General features: G+C 30.3%; 1 protein-coding gene across 6 annotated transcripts in view; it reads right to left on the reverse strand.

Moving 5' to 3' along the window:
* Positions 1-26,419, reverse strand: part of LOC122509861 (low-density lipoprotein receptor-like) — a 201,130-nt gene that overhangs the window by 122,917 nt on the left and 51,794 nt on the right. For all 6 annotated transcript variants that reach the window (XM_043624151.1, XM_043624149.1, XM_043624148.1 and 3 more), the window contains exon 2: positions 1,510-1,626. In XM_043624151.1, the coding sequence (XP_043480086.1) occupies positions 1,510-1,626 (117 nt within the window). The remainder of the gene's footprint in view (positions 1-1,509; positions 1,627-26,419) is intronic.

The raw sequence follows: 26,419 nt of genomic DNA on the forward strand, positions 1-26,419 counted from the left end.
TTCGCTCTCTTTCAATACTTTTTTTTACTGGGTGGAAATTGTAGAAAATAATTGAATTCAGGAAGGGTTATAATTGTCATTTTAAAAAATAATTAAAATCATAAATTTTACTCATTTTCCGTAAACATTCATATTTTCCTGTAAAAAGAATTTTGTCAGGGAAATTAATTTTAATATCAGTAAATTGTCAGGGAAATTGATAAAGATATCTTTGATTATATGTCCACGTTGACATTTGCTTTAACACCCCCCCCTCCCCTTCGTGGACAAACGTGGAATTTTGATTCACCCCCCCTCCAAATGTGTCCACGTGGTTTATGGACGGCCCCCTATAATATTGCATTTGTATAATCTACAATAACAACAAACGTAAAGAATCATGTGAACAATGGTTGTAATAATGTAAATAATAATACAGGATTGAATTTTAATTAAATAAATAATTTTTTTTAATAACAAAACAAAAATGTTTGAAATTATAAGGTAGAAATATTAAAGGGTCTAATTCTCATTGGAAGATAATTATTTTTCATTGAAAGTAAATATTTTAATGAAAAAAACATTCTAATTAATAATAATTTTCTTGAGACTCTGATACAATGAAAATCCTACGGCCGGTTTGACCCACAGGCAAATCTTAAGTATACTGTGGAAAAATAATAATAATAATTAAATATTTATTAAAAAAAACTGTTCATGTTCCGAATAATTTTACAATTAAAGATATTCAAATATTTTATTACAAACATTTGTTTGTGTATCTAATGATTTTTAGAGTGAATTACATTATTTTTTATAGGGTCAAGAAAAAAGTCAAAATTCTACCTGGAAATCAGGAAAAAATAAAATCAAATGTTTGTGGCAACCTTGTTTATATTAATAATTACAGGCTTCGCACTCGATAATTACGTTGAAAAAAGTCGCAAAAAGTATTTTTAAGACTAAAAAAAGTAGTAAAAAAATATCGATAGCAGTTATTGGAAAATTAAATTTGACGACTAAAAAAACTCATTTATTTTTATTGAAAATAAGTGAATTCTTATAAACAAATTTTAGTGTATATAAAAAAAAATTGGAGTTTTTGCAAAGAATTTTATTAAAATTTTTTTTTAAATAATTGAATTCTTTCGTGAAATTGAATTCAATTAAAAAATAATTGAATTCTTGCAAAAAAGTTTCTTAAAATTATTTGAGAATAATTAAATCGTTTCAAAGAATGTTATCAAAATTTTTTGAAGTGATTCTAAGGATTTTATTAAAATTTTTGAGAATAATTTTTTATTATTTCAATTATTAGCGGATTTAACTATAAGAAAGAAAAAAGTAGCTTTTAGTATTAGAAATCTAAAAAAGTAACCAAATAGTAGCAACAGTAAAAAAAAGTAGTAAATAGTTGGTTTTAGTAGATGAGTGCGAAGCCTGTAATTATGGAAAAAATCAATTATTTTATATATATTTCTTAACAAATTGCAATAAAGGATTCTGTAAATAACTCAATGCAAATCCTACCTTTGCATTCTTCATCCGAGTTGTCACCACAGTCATCAAATTTATCACAGACCCAAGAGACAGGTATGCATCGTTCGTTCGCACATCGAAATTGCCTTAGTGGACATCCTCCTAAATCTGAAATCAAAATTACGTCTAATCTTGTAAACAACTGATGGATTTATATAAGAATTTGTAGGTATTATAAGAATTATTTTGTAGGTTCTATTAATAAAGATTTATTTGTGCCAAGTTAAAGTTACATACATAAGCGTTCGTTTAATTAATAATGACTTAAAAGAACCTATGAACTTACATGAACCATAGTTAATTCATTTCTAGTTTGTGCCAGATGGAAATATAAATATTACAAACTAGAATAAAGGAATAGACAAAGTAGCAAAATAATGTGATCGATAAATGTAAAAAAAGTGTATCACCCTTTTTTCCACTACTAGGCCAGTCGGTGAGTGCAAAAACTGCCCAAAAATGCAAACAGCAAAGTCTCAACGGTTTCTGGTAGTTTGGGGGCTCCTTATAAGAGCCCCACAGTTTGCTCTCGATTTCCGGGTGCAAAAAACAGTGTAAACAATCGCCAAAGTTTGTAAAACATGGTTTTTCGATGCTCGTTGCTTCCGGTTAAGTTTTAGGGGAAAAAGTTGTTATTGAAAGTTATAGAGCTTGGAAATACCTTTCAAATGATGGGTCATGTGTTGAAAAAGGTTAATTAGTTTAGTTGCAAATGAATTTAGACCATTAAAAATAGCACTTCTTTAATTGTTTAATAACTTTGTTAATAATTATCGAATTTGTTCATAACTTACCAGGAATGTTCTCCTTGCGTAGCAGAATAAATCCCAAAAAAAATTAACTAGATCGGAGAAATAGTTTATGCATAATTCCATTTGTTAACTAAAAACATGTAATTTTTCAACGGAATTTCCCCACTTTTGGTACATCGAATTTCGATTTTTTTTTTGGAAAGTACACTTAAGAAGTCAAACTTTCATCCTATTTAAATGGCCAATTGATTTTTTTTATCTAAGTGCATAATAAAAAGGGTTAAAAAAGAGTGTGTTTTTCTTCATAAACAAATGGAATTACTCAGCCAATTTTCACTTTATCAATTAGCTATAAACGGCATATAATTCCATTCGTTTCCACAAAACTTTTCAAAAAAAAATCCGACTTAACTTGAAGGGGGGGGGGGGGGAGTTAACTTTTTTAAAAAAAAAATTCCTGAGAAGTTAATTATTAATATTTTTTGTTGAAACTCGCACGACTTTTAGTTCAAAACATGTATTTTATGAAAAAAAATTAAACTTAACGTTTTGTGCTTTTATTTTTCATTTATATCAAGTGAAAGTACTTGAATATTTTTTTCAACCCTTGGACGGCGGAGTGGGGGAACTCGGTACGCGGGAATTTCGCCCGCCACAAACAGAATTCAGCCGTCAAATTCACAAAAATGGTCATAACTTCGTTAATTATTGACCGATTTTAATCTTTTTCTTTTTAATTCCATGTATTTTTTTATGCTGAATCCAAATATGAATTTATATATTTTTTGTAGAAATAAAAAAATTTTTTTTTAACAACAAATTTTTATTATTATTTATTATATTTAACAATAATTTTTCTTTGTACATCTTATTTCATTTAATTTAAAATAATGTTATTTAAAAAAAACTGAAATTATTTACCAATAAGCGTGTAGCATCGAGTTTAAGCGTTGTAGTGGCAAAATAATTATTTTTTTATGGTTAAAGTAATTTTATTAACTTTTTTTTTAAATAAGAACAAAGGTGTGTTATAAAAGAAACAATATTATCTTTTTTATTAAATACTATTTACAATAAACATATTTTTAATCATCCATACACTCATCATTCATTTTAACATTATCATTATGATTAAAAATATGTTTATTGTAAATACTGCCGTCCAGAGGAAAAAGATACATAAGCGACATTTTTGAAAAAATTGAGTTTTTGGTATCATTGGATTCATAAAAAAAGCTGCATTTAACTGTGTAAAAAAGAATTAAAATATTTAATTATTTATTGCAAAAAAAGATTGTTTAAAAATGACAAAAATGGAAAAAGTGACGAAATACAGAGTTAAAAGATACATAAAGCACATTGTGGGTTCATATTTCGGTAAACGACGCTGCATACGTCACCAACTTACAGGACAAAATGATACACAAAGTCGCTTATGTATCTTCTTACTCGGTAAAGGAGCCTGAGAGTGAGCTGACTTTACAGACTAAAAGAAGCGACTTTCTTTTGACTGTCTTTATGTATCTTTTTCCTCTGTAAAATGGTCTGACAGTGAGTCGAGTTTACAGAAGAAGAAAAGCGATAATTTTACTACACAGGCTTGGTTCTTTTATATTAAGTCGCTTATGTATCTTTTTCCTCTGGACGACACCGCTCAGCTCGAGTAAGTTTACCGAGAAATAGAACATAAGCGACTTTGTGCTTTTATTCGTCTGTATTTATTTCTACTAGAAACCCGTATGTCCATTTTACAATAGAAATTGTTTAAAAAATTAATTTTTTTTACATAATGAGAAACAGAATATTTTTTTATTAAATATTGATCAAAAATTTTTTTAAAAAAGTTAATTTGACTTATAGTTCCGGAGGCAAAAAGTTTTCTTTGATTTTCTCGGATTGATGGTAATGTCGCTTATGTATCTTTTTCTGTAGGACGGCAGAATAGTATTTAATAAAAAAGATAATATCGTTTCTTTTATAACACACCTTTGTTCTTATTTAAAAAAAAAGTTAATAAAATTACTTTAACCCATAAAAAATAATTATTTTGCCACTACAACGCTTAAACTCGATGCTACACGCTTATTGGTAAATAATTTCAGTTTTTTTTTAAATAACATTATTTTAAATTAAATGAAATAAGATGTACGAAGAAAAATTTTTGTTAAATATAATAAATAATAATAAAAATTTGTTGTTAAAAAAAAATTTTTTTATTTTTACAAAAAATATTTCATTTAAGAAATATATAAATTCATATTTGGATTTAGCATAAAAAAATACATGAAATTAAAAAGAAACAGATTAAAATCGGTCAATAATTCTCAGGAATTTTTTTTTTTAAAAGTTAACTCCCCCCCCCCCTTTAAGTTAAGTCGGATTTTTTTTGAAAAGTTTTGTGGAAACGAATGGAATTATATGCCGTTTATAGCTAATTGATAAAGTGAAAATTGGCTGAGTAATTCCATTTGTTTATGAAAAAAAACACACTCTTTTTTAATCCTTTTTATTATGCACTTATAAAAAAAATCAATTGGCCATTTAAATAGGATGAAAGTTTGACTTCTTAAGTGTACTTTCCAAAAAAAAAAATTGAAATTCGATGTACAAAAAGTGGGGAAATTCCGTTGAAAAATTACATGTTTTTAGTTAACAAATGGAATTATGCATAAACTATTTCTCCGATCTAATTAATTTTTTTTGGGATTTATTCAGCTACGCAAGGAGAACATTCCTGGTAAGTTATGAACAAATTCGATAGTTAATGTAGGAAATTATTTGCTGATTAAGAATTTTAATTAAGGAAGATTTCGACTACATCAGCAATTAGTGACATCTATTAGACGTCATTTGAACTCTTTGGTTTAGAGTCAGGTGTTATTCTTAAGATAATTATTCCGATATGGTTGTCGGTACCCAGGTAGAAAAATTTAATGGAAGCCTAGATATATGCTAGCGCTACCACTGAAATTTGCATGGCAGTTTATCTCGCCGACATCTTCTAGTGCCTTGCATGGCGCGAGCACTTTCCGCTAGAATGCAACATAACCTCAAATTTCTGTTGCATAAAGTGTCAAAGGTGTTTGTTTTTATTTTTAAAGTAAAAGTAAATGTTTTCTTGTAGAATATTGTGGTATTTAAAAACAATAATAGTAAAGGATTCTAAGTATTTATATATTTGTAATTGTATTAAATTTAAATATAAATTAATATTGCATTATAAATTTCTTGTTCATTCGTTAATTTATACACTTATTTATAAAAGAATTTTTAGTATATGAATGTCTTATTCAACCTCCAAGAAAATTTTTAAATATATTTTAAGTAATTAATCTAACGATTTATCACCAAGAATAACAATAAATACTTTTTTTATGGATCAAATATATTCTTAATTTCTCTCCATTCGAATTAGAAAACATAACCTCAAACTGGATTTATTTTTTCTTTATTTTTAATTGACCTGACAGAAAATATTTACTGATTTGAAATAGGAACTTAATTTTTGCAATTATTATTATTATAAAAAAATTGGTTAATTTCAAAAATTTTAATTTTAATGTTTAACATGTGTAACTATTTTTGACACTGTTACTCTAAAGAAATAAATAATTTTTATGGAAATTTAATAATAATTTATTCTTAAAATTTCCATATTTAAAAAACAATTTTATACAGCAAATAATGATCAAAATTATTATTAGGCTTGGGATTAAGAAAAGGTTACCGTTTTCTGAATTAAAATTTTACCATATAACTTTAAACGAAACGTGTATTAACTCTTCAAATACGTTAAAACTTCATTGTTGGCAGATAATTAGTAAATGTTTTTTATATGTACACGATTTTTTAAATTATATTCGTCAATAGAAATGACATAGGAATCATTTTTTAATTCGTGAAATAAAGTAGGGTAGAGTGGGGTAAAAAAGCCATGGTGTAAAAAAGCCATTTGAGTTTTATTTAAAAACTATTAAGCCGATTTATCAGCTGTTTAGAATATAAATACTATTAGGTAATACGCAACTTTTGAATCTAGTTTGAATGTTGTACCTAGATTAATATTGTTTTTATTGTAATTTTAATTTTTTGTTGCTTTTTTGAAAACATTTTGGTGAACTTTTCAAACATATTACAGTCTGATTAAGTGAACGAATAATAAAAATAAATGTTTGTACATAAGGAGAAAAGTATACCGAAAACGTATACAATGTTAATTTTTGGAAATTGAACTGAATTAACAATTTATTTTTGCTTTTTTTAATAACTAGTCTTGGGTGTAAAAAAGCCAGGGCAAAAAATCCATTGAATATTTTGTGAAATTCACTTGTTTTCTATTTAAACTAACCTTCTTATTTTACAAAATTTCTCGTGTTTATTTAATAAAATAAATTAAACACGACGAAAAAGTAGTTCAAAGTGCATTAAAAAAATAAACAATGAATAAACGGTTGCAACGAAATTTGTTATCTGTGGTGAAACTTAAAGAGAACTTCTAAAAAAGGTACGAAAAATTGGCAGTGCAAATCGAAAACAGGTAAACTCTATATAATTTTCAATTTTGCTTGCTAAAAACTCTTTCATAATTATTAAAATATTTTTCAAATAAGACTATTTGTCATATAAATAAAGGAAAACTATAAAAATACCTAAATTGATAACATGTTTTGCTAAAATCGTAGGGTGGCTTTTTCACCCCACCAGGTGGTGCAAAAAAGCCACTTACAGTGCTTCCGTAAAACTCTTATAACTTAGTCCTTTCATGAGATAAAAAATATTTCCGTCAAGAATTTTCAAGCTTAATAACTAAACTTTCAATAACAATTGGAAATTTGAGAAAAAAATTTTAAATACAGATTTTACAGCATCAAAAGTAAAAATGTGGCTTTTTTACCCCACTCTACCCTATTGGCAGGTGAGGTTATGTTCATTCTAGCACTGCCAGCAGAATGCGAGAAAGGCGCTAGACTACAAAAGTGTTTCAAATGCTCTCAGCGCCACTACAGCGCAATGGAACGCGAGAGTGGCACCATGCTAGCGCCACCAAATTTTTCTACTAGGGTAAATAATTATATTTTTGAATTTAATTTTTGATCTGAAAAAATAAGCTGCGTGAACGACTGCACTGTGCATCTGTGAGGACTCGAACCCCAGTTAATAGCTGCCTTTCGCGGGACTAACGCCTACCAATGCACCATGCCAACACAGCCTGGACGTTCACGTTTCTTATAATCTCAGATCAAGCCCATACACTAGTCGAAGAGCTGTATAGTTAATGTAGGAAATTATTTGCTGATTAAGAATTTTAATTAAGGAAGATTTCGACTATATTAGCAATTAGTGACATCTATTAGACGTCAATTGAACTCTTTGGTTTAGAGTCAGGTGTTATTCTTAAGATAATTATTCCGATATGGTTGTCGGTAAATAATTATATTTTTGAATTTAATTTTTGATCTGAAAAAATAAACCAAAGAGTTCAATTGACGTCTAATAGATGTCACTAATTGGTGATATAGTCGAAATCTTCCTTAATTAAAATTCGATAATTATTAACAAAGTTATTAAACAATTAAAGAAGTGCTATTTTTAATGGTTTAAATTCATTTGCAACTAAACTAATTAACCTTTTTCAACATATGACCCATCATTTGAAAGGTATTTCCAAGCTCTATAACTTTCAATAACAACTTTTTCCCCTAAAACTTAACCGGAAGCAACGAGCATCGAAAAACCATGTTTTACAAACTTTGGCGATTGTTTACACTGTTTTTTGCACCCGGAAATCGAGAGCAAACTGTGGGGCTCTTATAAGGAGCCCCCAAACTACCAGAAACCGTTGAGACTTTGCTGTTTGCATTTTTGGGCAGTTTTTGCACTCACCGACTGGCCTATACTTCTAGCAATGCGTTATTAATCAATTCTAAATATGTCCATGTCTCTGAATTTTTAGTGTCGACGCTGAGAGTTGAATTTTTTTCTCAAAACGAAAAGAATAAAAAGTTTCAAATGGCAAGAACGTTTCTTTAACTTCAAAAGTGAAAGAAAAAAGTGAAATTATAAATTAATAACATATTTTTATCTCTAAAAATCCAAAATAGTTTTTGATCGCTTTTGATGCTGAGCGTTGACGCTATCTTCAGGGACATAATACGGATCTAAATATATTAATAAACAATAATATGCAAATATTATGTAAATATGTAATACATAGTATATGTGACTATTACTTTTACATAATAATATTACATTTTTCATTCTCAGGATGATAAATCATCTATTCAAACAGTGTGTTGTATACATTAATTTGTAATCTGCGGGTATTTCATTTGAAACTGGTACTCACAATAATTATTCACACACGTATTGAAAGATTGTTTTATGCAAATAAACGGTGAATTGATTTAAATTTCCCGACATCGGAACTCACCATAGCGAAAGTAACATTTTGAATATTCCAACAGCTCGTCACTTAGGGATGTTGAAAGCTTTCAACTATGTTTCAGTTCTATTATGTTTATTTATAATAGACAAGAGAGAGAGAGAGAGAGAGAGAGAGAGAGAGAGAGAGAGAGAGAGAGAGAGAGAGAGAGAGAGAGAGTGCATTGAAAACAACCCTCTAGTACTAAAGAACAGACACTTCCAATCTCGGGTACATTAAATATTCATTGGAAACGTTTTATTTTTATAACTATTTATATAGTATCAATAATCCAATTTTATGTCTTTCAAAATCGCATTATAAATAAAAATTCATATATAACTATATTTAAAATTGGTAAGAATTCTTTAATTCTTCGTGAACCAATTTTTATACTCTACACCAAGAAAGGAAGGTACATTTGACTCAGAGCCAACTAGATTTTTAATTTGTTACAAATAAAAGTTTTATTCATGTCAAATAAAATTTTTATTTAACTCAAATCGTATTTTTTCCCTTGACATTTCATTATTTTTCCATAGAAATTAAGATGTTCAAAAATTTCAAATTAAAACCTTTTTAAAATTCAACAACTTATAAGAATATTTATTATATTAATTGTCATCGGTGATTTAAGGAAATGAGAGAAATGTATTGGCATGATTTTTAACACAATTTAAGAAAATTAATTAAAAACATTTCTTAATATAATTATAAGTATTGAAAAATGTTATCATTAATTTTTACATATCTTTTTTTAATGTTTTTTTCTTTTAATAAAATAAATATAGGTCTAGGTCTTTTGATTAAAGTTATGAAACTAAAATTTTTTTTAAGGTTGCAAACATTCATAACAAAACTCTGAATTTTGATGTTTTTTTGTTCGCCTCGTAAACAAAAAAAATTGAAAATCGAAATTACCACGAATTTTAATACAAAACCTTGAATTTTTTCTATTGCAGACAATAATTTCTTTTTAAATAACTTAATTTTAAAAGAACTATCATAAAATTATGACTTATCAATTATTTAATGAATAATTTTTAAAATTTTCATAAATACTAGATTCATAAAAGAATTTTAGTTAAAAATACTAAAAAAAATTGAATTTTGGAAAAGTTACAAATAATTCCAAAAATTCAATTATTTTCAAAAAAGTCATAAAATTTTTCGCAAAAATTCAATTATACTCAAAAATTTAAAAAAATTCTGGTAATTTCAATTATCTTTAAAAATAATAAAATTCTTCTCCAAAATTGAATTATGTTCAAAAATTTAAAAAAAATTCTCGTTAAAATTTCAATTATCTTTATAAATAATACAATTCTTCTTCGAAATTCAATTATTTTTAAAAACTTTAATAAAATTCTTGTCAAAATTTCACAAGAATTCAATAATTTACAAAATTTTTACTAAATTTCTTCGAAATAAATCGATTATTTTCATAAATAATAAAATTTTCACATGAGTTCAATTATTTCAGATGAAAGAATTTCATTTCCTTTAATTTAATTATTTAATATACAAAATTTCATAAAATTTTTCGAAAAATATCAATTATTTAAAAAGATTTTTACAAAAATTCGTTGCATGAATTCAATTATTTAAAAAAAATTTAACAAAGTACTTTTCAAGAATTCAATTATTTTTACAAATAGTAAAATTCAATAATTTATAAAATTTTTAATAAATTTCTTTAAAATAATTCAATTCTTTTCATAAACAATAAAATTTTCACATGAGTTCAATTATTTAATATACAAAATTTTATTAAAATTTGTCAAAAGAATTGAATTATTTAAAAATTTGTTGATAAAATTCTTTATGAGAATTCAATTTTAACAAACATTCAATTATGTATTCAATAAATTATTTATTTTTTAATTTAAATAATTGAATTCTTCTAGAATCTTCTAATAAAAATTGATTAAAAAATGAATTCCTGAATAATCGATTTATTATTTATGAAAATAATTAAATTATTGCAACGAATTTTATTACAATTTGTTTAAATAATTGAATTTTTTGAAAAAATTTACTACTTTTAAAAATAATTTAATTCTTGCGAAGGATTTTATTAGGATTTTTGTAAATAATTAAATTTTTTTTGAAAAATTTCATGGTTATTTAAATTATAACAATAAGACATGAAGAAGGCGATCAATCCTAGTCGAAGACTCGGAGTGATCGCCTTATTCTTTATGTTTTGTAATAATATTCTTATAAATTATTGAATTTCAGGTTTGAATTTGAATGTTTTAAAGAATTTTAATTCCTACGGAAAAAATAATAATGATTAAATATTTATTTAAAAAAGAAGTTATTGATGTTTTTGAATAATTTTACAATTAATGAAATTTGTAAATAAATGTAATAGAATATTTTTTTAAGTATCTAATCATTTTTAGAGTGAATCAGAATATTTTTTAGGGTCAGGGAAAAATTAAATATTTATGGCAACCCTGTATTAACTAAGTCGTCTGCAGCCGCAAAAGTATAGGGATTATAATTTGTGTTGTGAGTTTAGTTAGAGAGAGTAAAATAAGATGTAAGAAAATTGTAAAGACCTTATTACCTGTCATAAGACAGGTAAACAATGAAATCTTACTTTACTTTTTTCATTAAGAAGTCACAAAATAATTAAAGTTTAGTAAAATTTTTGACAATAATTGAATTTTTAAAAAGAATTTTTGAAAAATATAAAAAAAAATCAAGTCGCTTTTTTTTAACGAAATAGGTGTCATTTGCAACTTATTTATAAAAATAATAACCAAATAGTTGTATGAGGTGAAAAAAAAGTGTCGCGTGAGTCCGAAGGCCTGAAATAGGTGAAAATTAATATTTATATGTACAAATATTATCGCTTTTCCACCTCAATAGTATATACATATAATTAAAAACATTATTTTCAATGTTACCATTCACGGGTATAAATCACGTTTCATTAAATAAAATCATCCGATTTGATATAAATGTACATATAATATACATATTAAATAATATTCTCGGAAAAGTGATTTGAACAATCATACACATGTACATCTACTGATAGCTTTAGGCAAAGTATAAATAATTCGAATTTCAAATTACCAATGTTCAGTTACGCTTCAAGCTTGATATAATTAATTCTGATTTAATATCGATACAGGGAACATTTTCATCGAGGCCGAAAAATATGTGAAAAAGAAATGTTTAAAAAATTTAATTAAAGAAAAAATATTTTTTCTATTTATTTCTGTATAGAAAAAAAGAGAAAAAAAATTATTCTATTTCTGCGTCTGCATGCAAATGAACATCAATATATTTTGTATTTAATGATAGGTATATGGTCTAGTTAATAACGATGAAGCTTATCGAGAGACCATAATAACTAAACGTTAACCAACGAATCATTTTGCTTATAATTTAAACTATTATATGCAAGCGCGCAAGTTAATTTTTTTCTAATATGCAAAATGCAAGCACTTAACTAATAATTATCTGCATTATAAAACATATATTATGTATATGTATAAATAGGAACTTTATACTTTTGCAAATTACGTTATAAACTCTTTAAAAATACGTACACAATATTATAACATACGCAACAGGAAATGACATTTTTCTAGGGAGTAAAATTTCTTTCCATTTACATAATAAATATTTTTCAAAATAGTTAATAAAGTTCTTTTTTTGGTTTTAATTAAAAAAAAGTTCCACCAATCATGAAAATTATGAGTGAAAAGACTTGTGGAAATGTTCAGGTCTCGGATCGACTTTAAGGCGCAAAAATAAGTCGCTTTAGTCGATTAAAAATGCAAAAAAAGTCGAAAAAGTCGGTTATTTATTTCACTGTTTTGTCATAAAAATTTTATTTAGTATTATCCTGATTTTTCACTAATTTCTAAATTCAATTATTCAAAACTTGAATAATTTTGTTAAATAAATATTGAAATATTTCTTTTGTTTTCCCTCGGGAAAAATAAAATTTAAAAAATTTCAATCTGAAGCCTTCTGAAATTTAATAATTTCTAAAAATTACAACTGCATATATAGTCCTTCCAAACATTCAATTATATTCTACAATTTTTGACTAAACTTCACCACTAAATCAATTATTTTTAATAATTTTTCGAAAGTTCACCGAGAATTAAATTATTTAAATACCTACAAAAACTTAATTTTTTAATAATAAGGGACCATTCTAGTATTACGTAAACACCAATTGCAGTCCTCCGCGTTTGTACCCCAATCATATTTACGGGAGAGTGGATCAAAATAGGGTACCTTTTTGAAATTGGCTGTTTACAGAGAACCAAACGAATAAACCGATTCGACTAAACATCAGAATTCTTCTTTGTACACTTAGCTTTGAGGAAATAATGATAATAAAGAACAAAATTTTTGAAAGAACTTATATCGTATTTTCTGTGAAAGTGCTAAAACGTAGTGGTATCAAATAACTATAAAACATGGAATATTTTTTCAAAATTTATTAGATTCTATATTGTCGTACAAAAAACAAGTAATATTTATTATAATTTAACAAAAAAATATCGATTCTTCTGCGGGAAATTTTTAAATTGTTTAAAAATTAATGCAGCTAGAAAGCTTACTTTGGTACTTGTGTAGAGGAAAGGTGTACGAGATGATCCCCTGGGGCAAGATGATCCTTTTGAATTTTGGAGAGCCTATTAGCGCCACCTTTTAGGCAAATACGGTAATACGTTGCCAATGACATACCTATGAATCAGTCAAAATGTCATGACAACACGCGTCATTAAAAAAATTCTATTGGAAAAAATAAAAATTTCATACTTTTGATCTAAGGAAAGCTTAACTTTGGGCTTAGATAACTTTTGTTGTAGTAGCTAAAATTCCATGTTTCTTGTACTCACGGCTTCAGTATATCTTCAACTAAGTGTTTTTGATTAGTATTATGGAATAACAGAGCTCGTAGGTTAAGTTACGAACAAATTACAAAATAGTGGCATTTGGGGCAAGATGATCCCTCAATGGGTGTACAAGATGATCCCCCCTGATTCCCATGTATTTCGTCTCACCTCAAAGTGAATTTTCTAGTATTAATAAAAAATTCAATTTTCCTCGCTTCTTATATGTTTTTATTATGAAAACTGACTTATCTAAAACTAAAATTGACATCTACACTGAGAAAAAAGAGGGCGCGCTGCAGCACATTTTCGATTCATGTTGCGCGACTCAACCCTGAAGTCTTCTACACACTTTCTACGGCGTGCAGCACGCCCCAAAGAGCGTGTAATACACTTCAAATACAGCTCGCCTCGACTTAGGGGTCTTCTTCTTCTTCTTGTTTTAATGGCCTCTTGCGTGTAACACAGATAGCCAGTACTAGTAGTTGGTTGCTAATTTTGAGTTAGGTTGTATGATTGGTTGAGCGTTTTCTTTCCAAGTAGTCCAATTCAGTAGAGAGACGTGTAGTGAAGAGGCAGGCGGGAAAAAAAATATTTTATAAAAAATTTTCTGGAAATATACGTCCCAATTATTGAAAAATATTTAAGTTGGATGTATCTCGAAGCAAGAATAACTTAATTCGTTGATTATTGTAGAGTCAGATAGATATAGTTATATTTCATAGTTTGTGAGTTGATAACAAACTAAAAATCCATTCATAGTTCCTATGCGCTCCAAGTTCATATAGTTCAGGGAAGAGGGAAATTCAAATACGATATAGATAAAGTATATAAAAAGATTTGGAAAATGGATAATTTGGGAAATGCTATGGTAATAAGAGAAAGAGAGAGACAAGGAAAGCACTTGATACTTGTTTAGTAATACATTGTGAGATAAGAGATTAAAGTTAAGTTTATAATAAGTAGATATTAAGAATAAAGAAAGGCACATGGGATATAATTGAAAAAGAAGTTTAAATAGAAAGTTATGCGCCTTCGCACACCCATGCTTCCTGCCCACCTACAATTCACATACATATATTTTGTGTTAATATTAGGTATCAAGTAAGAGTCAATTTTGGTTTTAAGATGGATGTTCTGTGAGCTCCGTCACACACCATAGGCTTCAATATCAGTTAGAATTAAATGTAAAAATCTCCCCTCTCAAAGAACTTGCCAATCTCAACAACCGTCTCCCTCTCAGGATTGAATATGAGTGGGTTCAAATCGATAAGTTCAGGATTGAAATCAGCAAGCCTAACCGAAAGAAAGGAGAAAAAGGTCGGTCTTGCCGGTGAAAGCATCGGGCAAAAACACAATAAGTGGTTGAGGTCCTGAAGTTCGGATTCACATTCGCAGCCAATGGGTAGGGACCAACCCATCCTAGCAAAGTGGGAGCCTATACGCAGATGATTGGATCGTAGTCTACCTACCGCTACTAAGTATCTACGAGGAACGAACGTCCAGGTTTTTGAACAATGGTTTCTTAGTCTTAGTGTTAACGAAATTGAAGTATCTATTTTGTGAGGGTGGTTCGTTGTAGTTAGGCCAAAGTAGCCTCTGCCAGCCAAGAAAATCGTGTTTGTTAATAGGGATCAGGTCAGTAGGAGACAGGATGGTGGATCTACCAAAAAGGAGATCTAGTGATCTCTTTTCCCATTTGTCTGCTCTCCTATTTCCAAGGATGCCCGCGTGAGCGGGAATCCACAGAAAGCTGATCAAAGATCCTCTCAATTGTAGAGAGGTTGATTGTTTAACAATTTTAATGATAAGAGGATGATGTTGTTTGGAGAAGAATCTCTCCTTGATTGAACGTAAGATACTTCGTGAATCAGAGAGAATAAGGATATTATCAAAGTTAGAGTTAATAGCGTGTGTGAGTGCTGCGTGTATTGTATGTAATTCACATGTTTCTATAGACGAGATTCCTTCGAGTTTAACGCAAAATTTAGTGTTGGTGGCTAGAATAACAAAGCTGGATCCAGAGACGTTTCTTCCGGGATCCAGAGAGCCGTCAGTGTAAATTTGTGTATAATTGTGAAAGTGTCTTTGTGTGAAATTTTCAAATGCAATTTGTGTGTTATTGATATTTTTGAATTCTAGGCCTGAGTCAATGTCGATATTGAGGAGATTAATGAGTTCTGGCCAAGTGTAGTTGAAGGAGGACAGTTTTTTGGTGCGTTCTCTTTTGTTGATTAATTGTGTTACATCGGCATAGGTATCTAATAAAGAGAATTTAGTTTTGAAAGTGTTTTTTTTTGCGAATTTTATTGTTAGAGGTTGTTTCATAGAGGAGTTGTAATTTTGGAGTAAGGGGATTCGAGGACCAGGAGAGATTCTTGGTCATGTGATTCTGATTAAGTTTTTGTCTCCTAAGAAAAAGGGGAGGTTCGTCCACCTCAGCCAGCAAGATGCTGATCGGTGTAGATCGCATGCTACCAAGAATAACCCTAATGGCAGCATACTGGATCCTGTCAAGCTTCTTGAGGTGGGACTTCCCAGCTCCAGAAAAGAGCTGGCAGCCCCACTCAAGGTGCGCTCTCACTAGTCCCCTGTAGACCATCAAGAGGGATTCAGGACTGGCCCCCCACGAAACTCTTGACATTGATGACAGGATATTTATCGCCAAAGTAGCCTTGCGTGAGATCTCATTAATGTGTTTGGACCAGTTCAGTTTCCTATCCAGATAAATACCGAGGTACAGAAGCTCGCTTTGGACTGGAATTTTTGTACCATTAAGATACATGAAAATGTGATCGAATCTTTCATTACTGCGAGAGAAGACTACCAATTGGGATTCACCGGGAGAGATAGAAAGACCCAAGTCCTGGAGCCAAGGTGTTAAAGTTATGAGCGCTTTTTTTAATTTCCTCACTGAATCTGCTGGGTTCTTTGTGCGAATATATAGAATTAGGTCGTCCGCAAACATGAAACTTCTAATGTGTTAAAGAATAATTAAGGAGATTTTACTGACTGCCAAGTTAAAGAGTAGTGGGGAAAGGACCCCTCCCTGAGGAACTCCAATGTATGACGTCTTATAGCTGCTATCGTCGGATGTAAAGAAAAGATTTTTAGAGACGGTTATAAAAGAAACGAAGTTGATTAATTTGTCCCGAGTTCGAAGCTCAATAAGGCGATTATGTATAGCAGATGGAAGAATATTGCTAAATGCACCTTTTAGGTGCAAGCGCAACTGTGTGGCATGCTCGTTGGAACCCCTGATGGATGTCAGTGGCAAAGGTGGATACACAATCGATGGTTGATCTACCCCTTTGAAACCCAAATTGAAGGGAAGGAACACCACCGACTGATTCCACGTAGTGTTTAAGACGTTTATGTATAAGTCTCTCGAATCGTTTGCAGACAGCCAAGGTCAGAGAGATGGGCCTGTATCCTTTGCCGTTGGGTTTTGTCAGGAACACTACTTTGGTATCCCTCCAGCTGAGAGGGAAACTTGATGATAGAAAAAAGCAGTTGAATAAGAGTAGAAGGTATCTTCTAGATTTAAGAGAAAGATGATTGAGAATTACATTAGAAATAGAGTCCAACCCAGGAGCAGTGTCCTTTTTTGAGTGGAGAATAGCTAGGTTGAATTCTGCTTTAGAGAAAGGCCCGTTAAGAAGTTCGTCATCATTGATACCTATAACAGGTTGAAGATGTTTGCATTTTATGTGTTCTTGAATTAAATCTGACTGAAGTTATTTAAATAGAGTAGAGTTCGGATCATTACTAATGCCTGTGCGTAGGGGCTGGGTAGAGGTGGCAAAGGCTTTTACTTTTCCCCAAATTTTCTTAGAGCCCATTGAAGAAGATAGGGAGTTGCAGAATTCCATGAAGGAAAGTTTCTTTTTGTTTCGAAGGAAGCGTTTAACTTCCTCGTCTATCTTTTTGAATTTAATTCGATTTTCAGGAGTTTGAGTAATGACAAATTCTTTCCGGGATGTTCGTCTTCTATCTAGAACCTCATCGCAATCAGTGTCCCACCATTAGGGTTTCGATTTCAAAATACCCGGTAGACCTGAAGGGATGTAGGCTCCAGATTCACTCAGGACTGCCTTAATCCGATCGATGAAGGAGTCGTATGCCTACTCAGGATGCATAATGCTCGAAGGATCTCAGGGATCAACCTACAGGGAGTTAACATACGAATCCATGCCCGTTATAAACTTAAACCAGTCCACGTTTTTGACATTGTAGCGTTTAGTGTTGGATTTTAGGTACTTTGGAGAAACGTCAGTGGTAGCGATCACCAGAAAATGATCCGAATTATACGTGTCAGGCGTAACATCAGCTGACGAAATGTTGCACAAGAATGCTAAAACAAGGATGAGATCAATGTTTCCTCCCAGTTTGCCATCACTTCTAATAAAGGTAGGTTCATTGTCATTGAAAGGGATGAGGTTGTATTCCTCAATGACTTCACTCAGGAGTTCACCACGTGGAGAAAAATATTTAGAGCCCCATGACCAAGAATGTGCATTTAAGTCACCACAGAATAATCGGGTCGGAATGGGATTAGCAAAGCAGTAGGTCTCTCCAGGTGGATGATGGTATTCGTATATTGGGGGGTGCATAAACCGAGATGATCTGAATAAAACCAACAGAAGTGGCCATCCTGATTCCCACATAATCTATATGTTTAGTAATTTTAGTAGGAATTTTAATAATGGAAACTGTGAAAGATTTCTTAATTAATAATAAGGTGCCACCTCCCGGTTGTGACTCACGATCAGACCGATATGTTAAAAATCCAGAGATTTGCCAAACAGGCGTTGTTGGCTTTAACCACGTTTCAGTGACAGAAAGAAAATCTAATTGATTAGTGTGTAAAATTGCTTCAACTTCTGTTCTCTTGTTTAAAATACTGTGAGAATTCCATGTACCGTATTTGATAGAGTTAGTTAATGGCATTTTGAATTACACACTTCATAAAAATAAAGCAGAAAACGTATCCTAATTAGTATTCAAATATAATGCATTAACAAAACGACTAAAATTAAAATAGAACAAAGTAAAGTAAATTGCCAACGGGCAAAAATTAACAAATTAAGAACAAAAAATGGGAAAAGGGAAAATTTACTCTCTTTCACAGCTTCTCCCCTTCCCAAACGACAATAACAAATAAATTACGGCGATGTAGGAATCCGAGGGTCTGAGGGGGGAAGCGTATATAACTTTCCTTTACTATAAAATTATTTATTTTCCCTTATTCCTTTTGGACAAAATAGTACGAGTGTAAACAAAAAGAGCGACAAATATAAAATAAAATAGATGATATAAAGGGCAAAATGAACGATAGCGCAAATTCCGATGTTCAAAATAGAATAGATTAATTATTTTAAACCAGGCCTGGGCAGAACATTGCTCCGCGTGAGGGGAATGACCCCCCACTCTTAGGCTTAGCAATAGGCTTAGCGCTTAGAGAGAGAAAGAAAACTATTGCTAAGCCTAAGAGTGGGGAGTCATTCCCCTCACGCGGAGCAATGTTCTGCCCAGGCCTGTTTTAAACGTAGAATATATCAAAATAACAAAAAATGAAAACAAAATGTAAAAAAAAATTTAGCTAGTCGACTCTTGTTTAAACAAAATTAAGGCTTCTAATAAGCCTGAAAAGTATGTTAGATATAACTAATTTTATTGTTGTGATAGGTCTGACCACTTCTCATGCATGGATGAGATTATTTGACTCTTATTTAGGTTTGATCTTATGAGAGAATCTACCGATTGTATGGGATTTTTTGGATCGTGATCATCCGAGGTTGCAGTAGGTGGAGGTTCTGCTTCATCCTGGCGTGGGGGAGGGGCTGGGGAGCCGTCCCGTGGAGTTGAATGACCTGTTTTAGAGGTGAGTGGATCACGATCTAAATTTAGGTTCTCAATAAAATTTTCGACTAGTGAAGAATCAGGTCTAGGTTCCACTGTATTATATAAATCAGGATTTTCCGCGAAAAAGAGGAGTTTAGCCTCTTCTCTATTACAGTTAGTTGTGAAGCGATGTTGTAAAATCAAATTCCAATTTAAAGATTGGACAGATAGAGGACGAGGCAGGGTGATCTCCTCCACAATTTTTGCATGTAGGATTGTGTTCAGCTTTGGGACAGTAAATAATAGAGTGTCTACCAGCACAGTGTTCGCATGAGGGGTATGTTGATCTACATTGATCCAGCGTGTGGCAGAATCCTTAGCATCTATAGCATCTGCGCGGTCGCGGGATAAAAGGTGTGATGGCAATGATAAAATCGCCCAATCGGATATTGCGAGGGACTGTGGGTATATCAAAGGTAAATTCCACTTTGTCGTTGATCACGTTGTTGTCGTCGACTACTCTTTTTATGCAAGTAATATGTTCAAGGTCGCTCGTCAAGCAAATAGAAATTATATCTTTGATAGAGCGAGTTGAGGAAAACCATGTCGTGAAACCCTTCTTTCTAAGAAACGAGTCAGGAACGAATACTTTATAGCCTGCTTGAATTAAGTCCCGGGATGTAATCAAGGAGTTGGCGGAGATTAGATCGTTACATTGGATTTTGATTTGATTTTTGCCGCTTCTTGTGATGGTTTTTTCGCCGCGAATAAAAGGAGTCAACAGGTCAATTACCTTTACAGGATCAAATCTACCCAAATTCCTGCCCTGGATAGTGCTCTCCATCAGAAGAGTATATGGGGGGGAGATATGATCAGGGTAGGTGTTAGTGTTTTTTTAGTTGTTGTGCCAAACTAGATCACTCTGTTGCCAAATCACGCCCATAGGTCCATGACTATCAGGAGAGGAATTAGAAGTAGATGGAGTGGGGTTCTCGCAATCGTTAGAGATTCCAGGAATGCCGCTTGGATCAAGAGTAGGTGCAGAGCGATGTGTATTCCCGAAGTCTATAAGGGGCGCGGACTGATTGCCAGTATCCAAGGAAAATTTTGTGTGTGTGTTGGGATTAACAAGGTTGAAGGAACTCTCGGTCGATGAGTTCTCCTTCTGGCGAGTGTTTAGGTTTCGCTTCTTGCTAGCCGATTCAAACTGTTGCGTAGCGGTAGGAGGTTGTGATCCTAAATTTTGATTGATGGGCGAGAATTGTCCTGATAGAAAGCCAAATAGTGTCTCCATGTTATGGGCCGGAGAAAGTGCTAGTCCGGATGGTTGTGTATTCCGAAGTGGGGTAACCATGTTCACCCGCGTAAAGGGTGCACCCGAGAGATTGTGTCCAGAGGAACTCCGGGAGTCCTCAGTTGTCCCAAGCTCCCCAGTCCCAGGCAAGGCCGATTCGCCCCCCGGGCCATCGAGGGTGAAGTCCATCACAGAGTAGATAATCTACAAAAATTTATACAAATCAATAATATATACGATACGATAAGACCCCTTTCTCCCTTCGATTCGGAAAGAAAAAGAGGGAGAGGCAATCAAAAAGAAAAATCAGCAGTTAGTAACCTTTATGTTATGTATGACAAAAGCTGTTAGAGCAGCCATCGATTTAGTGAAAAAAAGAAATCTTATTATTTATTTATTTATTTTGATGTTTACTCCTTTACTGTTAATTCCAATATAATTTGTTTATTTATTCGTTCACTCTTTTCTTCTTTTAGTTATTGGTGAGAGGAATAGCAAAAGCAGAGGCGGCAAGAAGCATAAGTGTACAGTAATTCAAAAGGAGAAATTATGAAGAGTCGACTGCTAAACTCTTAGTTGAAGAGCATATTCATAAAAAGTTTTGTAAAACAAGATCTTAAAAACTAAAATAAATTGGACAAGCAAAGACAAATTAGTAACACAGCAATTAACTTTTATATACCTCTTTGTCTCTCACGGTTGTGGAGGGTGGAAGAATATGGGCAAATCCACGAAACTGTTAACTTTTATGATACTCGAATCGAACACTTAAAAGTCCGTATTATTTTAGATTGAAACTTATTGTTTAATCATATTTTCCTAAATTATATACTTAGCAACATTTATGTACAGTATTAGAACAAAATATTAATTTGTCAATTAATTTTATGAGTTTAAAATTGAAAAACGCTTAAATTTCATTTGAAACTCTCAGAAAAGTATACATTTTTAAGACCTTTTTCATTAGTGTGCCTATATTTGTATTCCTGTAGAAACAATTTAAAGATGTTAATACAAATAGTGATTTTATTAAAATTTATACATTTTTGAAAGGCACAACTACAATTTTACTTTAAACAAGTCCATGTATAGTGTGATCGAAGCATTGCCTTACAGATGTTCAAAAAAAAGTATGCCGCTCAAGGATTTTGAAAACTATCAATTTTATTAAGTTAAGAATATGCTTAAAATTTCAGAAGTTGAATTCTTAAAAATCAAAAAGTTCAATTAATCATTTTAAATTTCAAATTAAACTTTAAATTCGTAATCAGCGACCCCAAAGACCCCCGAGTAACGAGTTTCAATCAAATCCAACTATTTAAATTTGTCATCCGTCATAATGGAGCCGCCATTTTGAATTTTAAAAAACCGACTTCAGATTGTCCAGCGGCGACCCCAAAAACCTCCGAGTAAAAAGTTTCAACTGATTTAATTGATGGGAAGGTCTTACACATTTTTTGTTCACTTTATAATATTTCAGTTCCGGAAGGCGTTAATAATAAGTGTTAAACATTGGGGGCATGGGTTAAAAATAAATCACGCATACGAATTTGTGGTGCTAAAACATTCTTGAACATGTATGCAAAGTGACATCTATGTGCATACAAATTAATAAAAAAAAAATTTTTCTTAAAAGTCAAAAGTTTTATGGATTTGCCCATATAGAAATTGATAAAATAATAGGTTTAGGTTGTAGGTAGAAAAAAAGGATAGTAGGATTTTAAGGAACTTGGAATGAACTGTATTTCCTTCGAATGATCCGAGCAGTTTGAGTTACGTGCAGTGAGGTGATGTTTGAGTATTCCAAAAAAAATTGTTGGATCGAATTTGAAATGGTTTGTAAATTTGTAGTTTTCGAGATAATAAATTGTAGACTGAATGGAATAATTATGTCAAATCTATCTTACGAGTAACGCTGAGTGATGTTGTTGAGATTGAGGTTATGTTCCCACGTGTTGATCCAAGCCGACTTCTCTAGAGTATTCGGGCACACAATTACCAAAATATATGGCACGAGTTCTTCGTATAGGTTTTGTTTTTGGTATATTATCTTGTGTTTAAACAGATTACTTCTTAGACAAGTGATATAAACGGATTGAACGGTTTAAGATAAGTTGCAACACATGAGGCAGTACTCTCAACTAGTAGTTGACATAAAAACGAAAAACAAATTTCACCAGGTATAATTGATAACTGTTACTAATTAAAACAAAACTCAAAATTATATTGTACAAAACAATTTAACCGGGAGTATTGAAGCCCGCTGAATTACACAAGTAGCACGAGGTATCAGAAAGTTACATAAGACGCACAAAACACATCCGAGCCGTACTACACGGGGAAAAGAGAAACGTTGATGAATCAACACACCATCGCCTGACAGTTACTTTCGGAATCAAACTCACTTACGAGGTAACATTAATACAACATACATTATACTACAGATGTCGCTACCTATGTTGAAACAGCACCGAAAAACTGTTCATCCAATCCGAAATCGGTATTAACCCAACGTTTCTCTTTTTCCCGTGTAGAGTTGGCACCGGAATCCGACTCAGGGGTCCGCTGCAACGCGCCCTCTTTTTTCTCAATGTACATCTATTTTATTAATTTTCTCGTTGTAGACAATGCCTCGTAATTATAAAATAGAAAAACGAATCGTGGTGAGTGGTCAAAAGCGTTTATGGCCTAAATAAAGTATATTTAACATTGATACATTGTTATTCCTTCAATTTAGACCAGCCCGGTGACACTCTCTCTTTAACATGGTAAATATGTCGTTATTCACCACTACGTGGCGCCACGTATGCAAGAGGCTTATGTTTATTTACATTACTATAGTTCCTATATTACTTGACATTGACAATGTATTGAATTTTTATTTAATAATTAATAATGAAATAATTAGTTAGATAAACATATTTCATAAAGAATTTTCATAAATTCATTTATCGTCTTATATTTTTATTAAATTATTATAATATATTATAGTTATTTGTAGTAAATTAAATTTAAAAAAACGTGCTTACGCGAGGAAGCAAAATTAAACAAAAATATTTATTTTGGAAAAATATTACATTTGTTTGAATGTTCAGAAATGTTGAACAATAAATATATTATTATTATTATTTATATAGGTAATAATAAATTTTCTGTACTCAAGTGAAATTAGGACTTTCTGATTCCAAATTGGTTGTCAGAGGTGAAATCGTCATGTCAAAAGTCAAAATTTGTCATATCAAAGTTTGTAAATGTGATTAGTGTTTTCATAAAATTAATTCCTCCAGAATTTGACAATTACAGATTTTTACAGGATTTATTTTAGTATTTAAATAATTTAATTTTTGTAGAACCTTTAGATAAGAATTGATTTCTAAAAGAATTCCATTTAAAATTTCAAAAAATATTTGAAGATTTAGAAGAATTGCATAATTTTAATGTTTAGAAATAATTAAATTTCAAAATGTTTTAAAATTCAAAGTATTTTGAAATTTTAATTCCTGACAGACAAGTAAATAACAATAATCATTCAATAAGAGTAGAGATGATTCTATCACTCAGTCTTATTTATATAAATAGTGAAAATTAACGATCACTCCGAGTCAAGGAAGGTTTCTTTTTTTCCTTGACTCGGAGTGATCGTTAATTTTCACTATTTATTAATAATCATTTAAATTTTAAAAAATTAAAAAATAAGAAATTTTTTCCAATTTCTTTCAAATAAATTTTATATTTCAAATAATTATATTTTTTATGTTTAAAAGTTATTTTTAAATATATAAAAATTAATTTTATAAAGAATTTCAATAAAAATTTTTAAAAATAATTGAATATGAGAAGCGTTATAATAAGAATTTTAAGGAATTATTAAGTTTTTAAAGGTTGTTAAATTGAAAACATTTCAACATTTTAATTGCCGTAAAAATGTAATAATATTTAAATATTCATTTAAAAAATTTTTTAATATAGTATTTTTCTTTCAAACTTATTATTAAAGCATCTGAATAACTTTATTAAATATTCCTCAGTAGCACGTAATATTACAGCGACATTGAGAACATTGCCTTAACATTACCAATATTGCCTCAATGTCGTGGCATATTGTTGGAATATTCCTAATATTACGTGCTACTTGGGTTCTAAAGAAATTGTAGTTGTAATTGTAGTTCTAGAAGTAATTAAATTTTAAAAGATTTTACATTGAAATTATTTGACATTTCAATTAAAATAAATAACAATAAGTTTTTAAATATTTGTTTAATATAAATTATTGAATTTTTAAATGATTGATTTTATTTTATTATACATTTACCAATTATTATTTTGAAACAAATAATATATTTTGTACATTTATACGTACATATAATTTAGCTAAGATTTGATAAATACATTAATTTTATTAAAAATATTAAAAGTATTTAATAATGTTTTATTATTATTTTAGTCATTAATCTTAATGGAAAAAATATATATTTAAATAAAAAAATAATTTTTTCCTTTTTTTCCCATGTGTTTTTCAAAACCGTCAGCCTCTTGCATACGTGGCGCCGTCTGGTGTCACATAACAGTTCTCTTGACACTATTTTCTACATGCTAAGTCAGAAGAGTCACCGGTCTGATTTAGACTCCTTTTCCAATAATTGGGGTAAGATAACTCTACGGATCATATTGGACACCCCGGTGTCCAAGATGATCCTTTTGTAAGGTTTTAGAAAAATTAAATTTAATAGTAAAATATTATTTAGCTGCAAATATTTCAAATCAGAATAGTTAGATAGATTAAAAATCTAGTAGTGCGTACAAAATAACTCGAATATGTTGATTTTTCTTTGAATAATAGGTTTTTTCCCTTAGAGGGATCATCTCGTACACCTTTCCCCTACTTTGATATTTTCAAATTTGGAAATTATTTATATTGGAAATTATTATTTTGGAACTTTTTTAAATTGGACATTTTGTATATTGGAACTTTTTCATATTGAAACTTTTCGATTGGAACTTTTGTCCTACAATCATATGCATAATTGGTATAATGTTTTTAAATAGTTGAATGAAACGGCGTAGCATCCGGTATGCCCCACACTGAATATTAAAATAAAATGTAATGTTTCCAAGTTATTGTAAACAATTTAACAATCTATCCTACTGGAAATTACTCTAGAGTAAGTGCTGAAAAAGATCCCATATACTTACCAAATTAAAAAAATCGAGGATAAAAAAATTAAAAGTACCTATCATGAAAAAACAAGGGTAACTCCCATTTGACCCGCCTACCCCATTTTGCCCCACTCTCCCGTATATATAATAAGAAATATTTGGTGCTAATAAATATTAATAATAATAATAAGGAAAAATTTTATAAATAATAATGATAATAATGGTAATAATAATAATAATAATAATAATAATAATAATAATAATAATAATAATAATAATAATAATAAAAAAATAATAAAAATAATAATAATAATAATGAAATAATTATAATTATAGGTAAATTTACTTATACGGATTGATAACACAAACTGTTGCATTATACAATAGATTAATTCGAGGTATAGTACAAATACAGTAGTATATAACACAGTGCAACAGCATTTTTATTTTTGGAATCGAATAGGGTGATTTTTATAGGTTTTTTGATGCTGAATGCGAATCCGTAATCAGAATTGTTCCATCACCCTAGATTTTTGAAAAATTTGACCTTGAAAATTAA

Source organism: Leptopilina heterotoma, unplaced genomic scaffold (genome assembly GCF_015476425.1).
Source record: "Leptopilina heterotoma isolate Lh14 unplaced genomic scaffold, ASM1547642v1 Lhet_63, whole genome shotgun sequence".
In the NCBI taxonomy this organism is placed as follows: domain Eukaryota; kingdom Metazoa; phylum Arthropoda; class Insecta; order Hymenoptera; family Figitidae; genus Leptopilina; species Leptopilina heterotoma.